This window comes from Bos mutus, chromosome 24 (assembly GCF_027580195.1).
Source record: "Bos mutus isolate GX-2022 chromosome 24, NWIPB_WYAK_1.1, whole genome shotgun sequence".
Taxonomy (NCBI): Eukaryota; Metazoa; Chordata; class Mammalia; order Artiodactyla; family Bovidae; genus Bos; species Bos mutus.
Window position 1 is genome coordinate 32,362,654 of NC_091640.1, and position 11,255 is coordinate 32,373,908.

At 40.8% G+C, this 11,255-nt stretch overlaps 1 protein-coding gene across 4 annotated transcripts in view; it reads right to left on the reverse strand.

Moving 5' to 3' along the window:
* The window catches only part of IMPACT (impact RWD domain protein), a 31,760-nt gene extending 21,801 nt beyond the window's left edge, over positions 1 to 9,959 (reverse strand). The window contains exons 1-4 of one of the 4 annotated variants that reach the window (XM_070361573.1): positions 9,803 to 9,959; positions 8,609 to 8,737; positions 7,460 to 7,512; positions 6,520 to 6,582 (exon numbers count right to left, since the gene is read on the reverse strand). In XM_070361573.1, coding sequence (XP_070217674.1) covers positions 6,520 to 6,582; positions 7,460 to 7,512; positions 8,609 to 8,737; positions 9,803 to 9,838 — 281 coding nt within the window. In that variant the 5' untranslated portion in view covers positions 9,839 to 9,959. Of the gene's footprint in view, positions 1 to 6,519; positions 6,583 to 7,459; positions 7,513 to 8,608; positions 8,738 to 9,275; positions 9,773 to 9,802 lie in introns of those variants that run through there. The other 3 variants (XM_070361572.1, XM_070361574.1, XM_070361575.1) reach the window with 3 other exon arrangements.
* Positions 9,960 to 11,255: the final 1,296 nt, after the last annotated feature.

Consider the following 11,255-nt stretch of genomic DNA (forward strand, 5'->3'; position numbering starts at 1 on the left):
CTGCTTTTGAATATACTATCTAGGTTGGTCATAACTTTCCTTCCAAGGAGTAAGTGTCTTTTAATTTCATGGCTGCATTCACCATCTGCAGTGATTTTGGAGCCCAGAAAAATAAAGTCTGACACTGTTTCCACTGTTTCCTCATCTATTTCCCATGAAGTGGTGGGACCGGATGCCATGATCTTCATTTTCTGAATGTTGAGCTTTAAGCCAACTTTTTCACTCTCCACTTTCACTTTCATCAAAAGGCTTTTGAGTTCCTCTTCACTTTCTGCCATAAGGGTGGTGTCATCTGCATATCTGAGGTTATTGGTATTTCTCCCGGCAATCTTGATTCCAGCTTGTTTCTTCCAGTCCAGCGTTTCTCATGATGTACTCTACATATAAGTTAAATAAACAGGGTGACAATATACAGCCTTGACATACTCCTTTTCCTATTTGGAACCAGTCTGTTGTTCCATGTCCAGTTCTAACTGTTGCTTCCTGATCTGCATACAAATTTCTCAAGAGGCAGATCAGGGGGTCTGGTATTCCCATCTCTTTCAGAATTTTCCACAGTTTATTGTGATCCACACAATCAAAGGCTTTGGCATAGTCAATAAAGCAGAAATAGATGTTTTTCTGGAACTCTCTTGCTTTTTCCATGATCCATCGGATGTTGGCAATTTGATCTCTCGTTCCTCTGCCTTTTCTAAAACCAGCTTGAATATCAGGAAGTTCATGGTTCACATATTGCTGAAGCCTGGCTTGGAGAATTTTGAGCATTACTTTACTAGCGTGTGAGATGAGTGCAATTGTGCGGTAGTTTGAGCATTCTTTGGCATTGCCTTTCTTCGGGATTGGAATGAAAACGGACCTTTTCCAGTCCTGTGGCCACTGCTGAGTTTTCCAAATTTGCTGGCATATTGAGTGCAGCACTTTTACAGCATCATCTTTCAGGATTTGGAATAGCTCAACTGGAATTCCATCATCTCCACTAGCTTTGTTCATAGTGATGCTTTCTAAGGCCCACTTGACTTCACATTCCAGGATGTCTGGCTCTAGGTCAGTGATCACACCATCGTGATTATCTGGGTCGTGAAGATCTTTTTTGTACAGTTCTTCCGTGTATTCTTGCCATCTCTTCTTAATATCTTCTGCTTCTGTTAGGTCCATACCATTTCTGTCCTTTATCGACCTCATCTTTGCATGAAATGTTCCTTTGGTATCTCTGATTTTCTTGAAGAGATCCCTAGTCTTTCCCATTCTGTTGTTTTCCTCTATTTCTTTGCATTGATCGCTGAAGAAGGCTTTATCTCTTCTTGCTATTCTTTGGAACTCTGCATTCAGATGTTTATATCTTTCCTTTTCTCCTTTGCTTTTCGCTTCTCTTCTTTTCACAGCTATTTGTAAGGCCTCCCCAGACAGCCATTTTGCTTTTTTGCATTTCAGCATTTTCTTTAGAGAACCTGTCATGAATTCTTCTTTTGCTCCTTTGGAATTATGGGTATATTTTTAGAAGCTGTGTCAGCTTTAGAACCAAGAAGTGTCTTTCTCAGGGACCTGGGAGCCATTCTTCTGAAATGCAGTCATAGAGGAAGAGAATGCCCTGTTGCCGAGTCTCTGTTAGAAGGAGCATCTTAACTACTGATGAGCCACGATCTGCACAGACAGATGGCCTGACCACGGAGAAACACTCTTGCAAACTCAGGAAGTAACTTAATGTGCTGGACACTCTCTGATCAACCTCCCCCAGCATTCCCCTGTGCTTTTCTACAGCTTAGCACAGCTTATCCCAGCCCTCAAAACCCTGCTGCCTTTTGTTTCAGCCAGTTGAGTTCAGACCGAGTTCTGTCTCTCCCCTGTTACAATAGTCTTGAAGAGAATATTCCTCGCCTGTTTAACTTGGTTTCGTGCACTTTCTGCTTTGACAAGCCTCATTCTCTAGGTTCCAAATCTAAGACTTCATGTGATACACCATACTGTGAAGAGCTGTGGGAAATTAATCATTTTCTTGGATTTAAAAGTAAATATTGTTGAAATGAACTATCATAAATTCAAATTTTAAAAATGTTTAATCTTTTTCATTTTTCTGTTAATACCAAGTGGTATAATGTTTGAAATATTTTTTTAAATCTGTCATTTACCTTTTGTTTTATAAAAATCATTATTTTCATATATTCAAAATATTCATGTTTAAAATGCAAAATGTTTAAACAAAAATAAGATATAATAAGCAAATAACTCTACATCTACCCAATCACCAAATACTAGTTTATGCTCTTCAGTATTCCTCTAACTGACCATTCTTCTCCCCTACATTCTTGTTGCCTCAGTAAAGATCTCCCCTGTCTCCCTTCTAGTTATTGACTGCTGCTCTGATGGAGTCCCTTCCTTCAGACTCTTCACTGCCCACCCTCCACACTGCCACATGGATCTGATTACATCATTCCCCTGCCTAAAATGCCTGGAGCCTACAAGATAATGTCCAAGCTCCTTACCCCAGGTAACAGATTCTTCTTACACCTATCAATTCCTATCCCCAGCATATCAGACTATTTGTTGAACTCTGCAGTTCCTTCTATCTGAAAATCTCTCCCTTTCTGATTATCTGCCAAGCACCACACCCAAAGGTCACCTTCACAATGGAACCCTCCTTTACAACCTCACCACATTCCCAGAGACCTCTAAAAGGAACAGCACTTGGTCCAAACCGCTCAGCAATTACGTCACTATAGTGCATTGGTATACATCTGTCTAAATGTTTAAACTCCAAACTCCTAACAAGAGTGCTAGCAAATAGAAAAACTTATAAAATGTTTACTGGACAAGACTGTTAGCTTTCAGACTTCTTCCTTCCTTGCATAAAAGAAAACATAGTTCATGTTCTTATCTAGGCAAAAAAATATTTCAGCAGTCAAAATGATTCTAAATAAATATGAAGATCTTGATAATGTTACAATATTTAGAACATAATGAAACTATAAACATTAAGAACTATATTTACACATTTTAAATGTTTACTTTTCAATGACCAATAGCATTTCACTTGTTGCCCCTTGCTGGGATTTTATGGGAATATATCATTAAAAGTTGTCACACAAAACTTTTAAAAACACAATCTACATTTCTACCTAGACCACATGTGTGAAAAGAATACTACTGGACTAGGGTTATTTTCAAGTGCTTTTAATAAACAAGATGGGACGAACCATATCCTATCTTCAGAACAAACTGCTTTGTTATTTCTGATCCTTCCTAATTCTCTAATAGCTCAAGAGAACTAGCTAAGGAGAACAGCAAGTTGTGCCCTATAGGAGGGTATCTCTTAATAAAGGGGGCACTTCGGGGTAGAAAAAAAGGCAGATGGAAAGCCATTTCAGAGTGCATGACACTGTGCAAAATAGGAGAAAAATCTCACTGATGAATATGACTAACAGGACGGAAGGCAAGTGTGGGAAGATTTTCCAAGAAGAGGAAGTGTTCAACACCACCAAAAGTTACAGAGGCCAAATAAGATAAGAACTGAAAATTGACCATAAGATGTACAATTATGACATCCTTGCTGAGCAAATCTGCAGTGTTATTTATCTTATTCTACTTTAGGGGGTACATTGGTAAATAGGCATAAATAAAAGATTACAGAACGAAGTTTGCTGGGGGCACAAAAGTTGGAATGGCCAGTAAGATCATGGACAGAAAACATTTCATTGAGAAAACATGTAGTATCTATATTCTGAGGATGATGGAATCACTAAATGGGAGCATCTCCCATTGATATCTCCAGTTCAAGGTTACTTCTTGAGTCAAATGTAAACCTAGGGACTCAAGGAAGACCACACTTCCTCTTGGTAGGAACCAACAGAATCAATTCCATGAAGACTTAGCATTTTTAAATTTAATATTCTGTGAGGAAAAGAACCCTGGTATAGACACAAAGCAAATTTGGAAAACTCAGCAGTGGCCACAGGACTGGAAAAGGTCCGTTTTCATTCCAATCCCAGAGAGGCAATGCCAAAGAATGCTCAAACTACCACACAATTGCACTCATCTCACACGCTAGTAAAGTAATGCTCAAAATTCTCCAAGCCAGGCTTCAGCAATATGTGAACCGTGAACTTCCTGATGTTCAAGCTGGTTTTAGAAAAGGCAGAGGAATGAGAGATCAAATTGCCAACATCCGATGGATCATGGAAAAAGCAAGAGAGTTCCAGAAAAACATCTATTTCTGCTTTATTGACTATGCCAAAGCCTTTGACTGTGTGGATCACAAGAAACTGTGGAAAACTCTGAAAGAGATGGGAATACCAGACCACCTGACCTGCCTCTTGAGAAATTTGTATGCAGATCAGGAAGCAACAGTTAGAACTGGACAGACTGGTTCCAAATAGGAAAAGGAGTTCGTCAAGGCTGTATACTGTCACCCTGTTTATTTAACTTATATGTAGAGTACATCATGAGAAACGCTGGACTGGAAGAAACACAAGCTGGAATCAAGATTGCCGGGAGAAATATCAATAACCTCAGATATGCAGATGACACCACCCTTATGGCAGAAAGTGAAGAGGAACTCAAAAGCCTTTTGATGAAAGTGAAAGTGGAGAGTGAAAAAGTTGGCTTAAAGCTCAACATTCAGAAAATGAAGATCATGGCATCCGGTCCCACCACTTCATGGGAAATAGATGGGGAAACAGTGGAAACAGCGTCAGACTTTATTTTTCTGGGCTCCAAAATCACTGCAGATGGTGAATGCAGCCATGAAATTAAAAGACACTTACTCCTTGGAAGGAAAGTTATGACCAACGTAGATAGTATATTCAAAAGCAGAGACATTACTTTGCCAACAAAGGTCCGTCTAGTCAAGGCTATGGTTTTTCCAGTGGTCATGTATGGATGTGAGAGTTGGACTGTGAAGAAAGCTGAGTGCTGAAGAATTGATGCTTTTGAACTGTGGTGTTGGAGAAGACTCTTGAGAGTCCCTTGGACTGCAAGGAGATCCAACCAGTCCATTCTGAAGGAGATCAGCCCTGGGATTTCTTTGGAAGGAATGATGCTAAAGCTGAAGCTCCAGCACTTTGGCCACCTCATGCGAAGAGTTGACTCACTGGAAAAGACTCTGATGCTGGGAGGGATTGGGGGCAGGAGGAGAAGGGGACGACAGAGGATGAGATGGCTGGACGGCATCACTGACTCGATGGACGTGAGTCTGAGTGAATTCTGGGAGTTGGTGATGGACAGGGAGGCCTGGCGTGCTGCAATTCATGGGGTCGCAAAGAGTCAGACACGACTGAGCGACTGATCTGATCTGATAGACACAAAGTGGGTTTTCTCACTGTGCCAGGTGGGGAGGCCACCTGGAACGCGTAAGACAACTCTTACCAGTTCCTGGATTACAGTAAAGCTGATATTCCAGAACATTATTTGTTGTACTAAATTAATATATCTCAATACAATTCACCCGAATCACAGAAACACCTTCTCTGGACTATTGCACCAGCCTCCTGATTGATATCCCAAATCTAGTTGCCCGCTTCCAGTCAGTTCTCCACCTGGACACAGAACGGGGTTTTCAAAATGAAAGTCTCACCACAAATCATAGTACTTCTCGGCTCTTCTGAGCTTCCCACAGGTCTCAGGACAAAGACAGACACTCCACACAGCCTACAGAACTCTCCATAACTTCCCCTGCTCACCTCACTGCTTCCTTTCCCACCATGCTCCCTTTTCCAACACCCCCTCCTTATACCACCATTATTTTGTGTCTTCATATGTTCCAAACTCCTTGACACAGAGCCTCTGCACGTGCTGTGGTCTTTCACTGGAGTTCTTTTCATTTAAATAACTCAGCTCTTAAGTCAAACAAGTCATCACTCACCTGCTACTAGGTCAGGTCTTATTTCAAACTCATTACTACACATTAATATCCTTCTTTCATAGAACTTATCACAGCTGCAGTTTGACATTCATTTTTACAGAGTTATCAGTAATATCTCCCCTACCAGCAAATTCTAAATGCTATGAAAACTGGGACCATTTCTGTTTCTACTAATTCTATATATCCAGGATCTAGTATAATACCTGCTATGTAGCATCTGCTGAATGAATGAGTGAAAAATACAGTATACTATCAATAGACTCTCAGTCCTATGGCCTAATACAAGAACATTACCATTAACAGTACATGGTAGTTTAAGGAATGGTTATGCTTAGGATTCTGCTGTTACCAGTTTCATTCAACATAGCCTATGAAAATATCAAAATAAGAACAGTGTCTCTGAATTTACTTTCACAGCTAGCTAAGTGTTTTTATAGCTATTAGGTCTAAATAATACTTTTATTTTTGTTTCTAAATAGAATTTTATATCAAATGTATATATAAAACTATATAACTAATCTTTCAAGGATTCTTCAACTGTATTCTTTTTGTTAATGGAAAAACAGCTTAACATAAAGTTTACAAAAGGGCCTAATATATCACAGTTCCAACAAAGCCAATAACAGAATCACTAATAGCATTGTTTTTAATCATCTATTACTTACATGTATATTTCCTCAAGGCTATTTGATAAATCTGCCCGTTCTTGCCCTTTAAGCCAAGGAGCACTAAGATTAAATAAAACAAAATAAAGATGATTACTCAAAGACTGTGTTTATATCACAAAGAAAAAATACTGATTAATCACAAACTGATTTTAAGTTTTAAAATTTTTCTACTTTGATCAAAATATTATTTTATGTTATATAAATCTATACAGTTCCAAAATGCTTTCATTTGCATTAACTCATTTAGTCCTCTTAGGAAACCATGATGACACCAACACCATCATTATTCAATTAAAATATAGTTTAAAAAATGGAGTGCATAAGATATCATAAAAGCTGCCTAAGTTTACCTAAGTGGCAGAATATGTTCCAGAATCTATATTTCCAAATTCACAGCATTTGCCACACAACCAGAGTTCCCAATTTTTTCTAACTGATGTCCCCAAAAACAACTCTAACAAGTAAGTCAATTGCCACATGACTGTAAATCAACTTTCTCTGAAAAGAGCACTTATGTTTATAAGCTTTCTATAGGCCTATCTTTCATTTTCAATGAATAAAAATGAAAAATTACAGAACCATGAGTGATAGCAAACTTTACTGCTGTGGTTTTAAAACACTCAGGGAAACAGGTTAGGAGTGAGTCTACAGACCAAGGTTTCTAGATTACTAGATTGTCTAACGAGGAAGATTTCCTTCCCCATCTCTAATGACATTCTGTAGCTATTTTATCCCCTATGAATCCTTTGATTCTTTTATACTAAGTGGCAAATGTCAGTGTGTTTTTACATAATTTAATTTTTAAATGTTAATACTCTACATTAACTCTAATTTTAATTTCTATATACATTTTGACATTTAAACACAGGGTACAGTACAAACAATCTTTGCAAAGTAAAACTTTTTATAAAAATATAAATGTAGAAATATAGCTTACTTCAGTTGATAAATAGGTGGAGCTGTACCTGGGTATTCATTTGGTAGCATCACCTACAAAGCAGTTTAAAAACAAACCTGCTTATATTTTATCGTGGTTCAAAAACAACAACACTCATAAAGCCAGTCACCAGACAGATTTCTAACTTGCCAAACTAAGACACAAAACCATTGTTATATCAAATTTCAGAAGCGAATTCCCTCCTCACATTTATGCTTCCACCTTAAATATGTTGTTAGAGTTAGTTGCTCAGTTGTGTCCGACTCTTTGCAACCCCATTAACTGTAGCTCACCAGGCTCCTCTGTCCATGGAATTCTCCAGGCAAGAATACTGGAGTGGGTTGCCATTCCCTTCTCTAGGATAAATATGTTGTTAAGATGATGCCAACTTTTAAAGGAGATTATTTGCTGAGAAAGTATAAAAGCAATTAAATTTAGAAAAAGTGGGGTGGACAAAGACAAAGGGAAACTGAAATAGAGTCGTTATACCCCAACCCCGGATGACGAGGGTGGCATTATAACATGTTCCAGATATTTTTAAGAAATTAAAAAAAAAAATCCTACCAAATACTATTAAATAGCTAACAGTTACTAGAAAACCATGCATGTTTCTTTTGAAATCAGTATTACTATAAAAATGAATACTGATAAAAACTCAATTCGGCATCTTTTATGTTGGAAGTGCAGTCACCAAAGAATAAGCATTAAACACAAAGCTGTAACTGATCGTTTCCTGTATGTATCCTAACCACAACTGATTCCCAGTTAACAAAGAAATGAGTTATCTACTCTATGAACCATCTAAATTACTAATCTATTCTTTCTCAGAAAATGCTAGCCATTTCCCAGGTTTATACCCTCCTCTATTAAATGGAGAAGATAATGAAAGGAAGTGAAACTCAAGTCTGCCAAAGGTACATGAAGAACACTTCAATAACTGGCATAGGAAAGACCGATATTATCAATGAAAGCATTACTGGAGAGTGATCTAACTACCCATACATTTAGATCATCAATCGTTAACAAAAGTCAGCAACGAAATGACAGATCAGAACAATTCACACAAGAAAAATTAGAGAAATACAACAGTAGTCAATAATACAAAGTCAATACTGTAACTGGAAAACGGCTGTAGATGAAGAAAAATACCTGTAAGCAAAGTGTCCACTTGGGGTCATCTATATCGTCGCTAATTCGAATACAAAATATTTTGGCGCAGTCATCAATGACACACCATTCCTCGCCATATATAGCAGCCATTGCTTCAATTTCCTCATTCTGAAACAGGTTGATGAGGGGAAAAAGCCAAAAATTTTTTGACTACCCTAAAAACTCTGAGTCTTCCTTATTATAAGGTATTTGCATTTAACGTAACCATTTTGGGTGAAGGAGCCCTAAAGGAACGACACCAAACGTTCTCAGCAGTGGGTCAAAATGTCCTACTCCCTGGGTACCAGACTCCATAGCAATGACGGGCCCAACCTTACTGAGCCAAAATATATATGCACTCCTATACTCTGTATGATATTCACAAGTGAAAGGATAAACGTATCTTCTCTGCTCCGCCTTCTCTTTTTAACAGGTAACCCCTCCCACCCGCCCCCCCCCCCCAACCCCTGGACCACTGCTACCCATCATGTTTGCCCTTATATTACTACTGCCTATCTCCTGCTTCGTTTTGTTTTGAATTTGGCCACCAGGCTGGGTGATTGTTGGGGTTTTTGGTAATCAAATCCTCGAAACGTTTCAGAAATTACTTTTGGTTTCAGGTTAAGAATAAAACGGGATCTAAAAGTAAAAATGAGGAGCAACGTACACTTCCAACATTGTATGATCTCATTTTGTCCTTAGGGCCCATTAGGAAAAGCTTCAATAACGCCCACGTGAGCCACACGCTGGGGGTAAGCTCAAGCCCAAGAGCATTAGATCCACGGGTCCTCAGGGGACTCCAGGGTCCGTGTTGTAATTGCCCCTTTTGCAAACGCAGAAACTGGGGTCTTAAGTGGACACTCCAAGGTCACCCGGCAGAGACAGGCTGGGAAGCAGAACCCTGGTTTCTGCCTCCAGCCCGGCGCTGCTGAGTCGCGTGCTGATGGTTGACGATGGCACCGTCCAAGGCAGGCCCAGCTCGCCGACGCCCGGGAGCCGCCAGCGCGAGAGATGGCCTGAGCTCAGGCGCCGGGAAAATGGGACGCGGCTGAGCGAATGGCGCAGCCTCAGCCCCTGGCGGTGCGGGCGAAACCGGGGGTGGCCCCGGGCAGAAGCCCCCTCGGCCGAGGAGGCCCGGGGCGGCGAGACGAGGCCGAGCCGAGCCTGGAGGTCGGCGCCCCGCCGGGGCCTCACCTGCCTCTGGTCGCTGCCTGCGTCCCCCTCAGCCATGTGGCCCCGGGAGCTGCCGGGCGGCCACCGCCTGCCCAGGTCCGGAGTGCGGGGGCGGGGCGCTGCGGCAGTGAGCGGAGCGCGGGCTGCAGCGAGACTCGACCCGGAACCGCAACCCCGCCACGCCGCGCGGCTCGCCTCTGCTTCCGGGTTGCGGGCCAGGTTGAGCAGGGGGCTGCCGGCGCTAGGGTCTCGTCACGCCAGCCTCTTCCGACCTCTTCCGCCGCGCCTCGGAACGCAGTCCCTTCCAAGCAGCGGCAGGAGTCCACTTGCAATTTGCTCCTGAAACTCGCCGCGGCTGGGAGCTTCTGCTCGCCCACGGCGCCGTCGGTGCCATCGAACCCACCTGGAGACTGGAGAGTCGGGTTCACCGCAGCGTCCCAGGAAGGGACTCACCGCAGCCCACAGCCCAAGACTCATCTTTGCATTTTAAGCAGGGTGGTGTTGTTTTGTTTTACGTGTTTTAAGATGTTTTTTTGATTTGAACAAGGGTAAGTTTAATTTCCCCAAAACTATAGAGCAGGAGAAGGCAGAAGGCAATTTTGAAAACCTGCTGAAAAACTTAGCATTCGCTGTTGTCTTATGATAATTTTCTTGGGTGTTCTTGGACTATTTTTCCGGAAGAGCTTTCGTTCAAGACGCTAGGCTTTACCAGTCAACATAAAGGTCGTTGTTTCACTGTCCCAAAATTTGGGTCTGTTTGTGTCGTTTCTCTCCTGTCCCCAACCCATGCATTCCTGTATATTGGTTGTGGCTAACATGTGTCACTTTAGATGAGACATCTTAATCAAGTCCCTTAATGTCTTACTCGAAACACAGTTCATCCCCTTTTGCTTCACTTTCTTCACGCACACACACAAACTCAAAATATTGCATCTTTCCTCTGTCTTGTCTTCCCTAATCACGGGCGTGTTTTATTCCCTCTTTAAAACACATATCTGAATCAGGAGAATTACAAAAAGAATTCCACCAGAATTAACTTTGAAGGGATCTTATTGTAAGTCTTGTGGATTTATTAATTCAACAGACATTTATTAGGTTCTTACTGTGTTAAACTTTCGAAATGAAGATTTAGATGTTGTGCATTGTCTTTAAGAAGCTAAAATGAGGGAGAACAAAAGTAAATTAGTATTTAAATGGGTGGGAATTAATATCCTGTTTGTAGCCCAAGGAAGGGCCTCTACTGAATGCCTTCGCTGTTCTCTTGAAACGATCACATTGTTTGTTAATCGGCTATGAGTTAATAGAAATTTTAAGATTTTTTTTTTTTTTTAAAGGAAGGGCCATCTATTCTAATTTTATTGGGCTTCTCCTTCCAGAGGATGCGTGAAGTGAGTTACGGAAGAAGAGGTAGAGATTAGCTAATTGAAAAAGGAAGAAAATTGTTTCCGATGGAGAAAAAAATATTGGCAGAAAA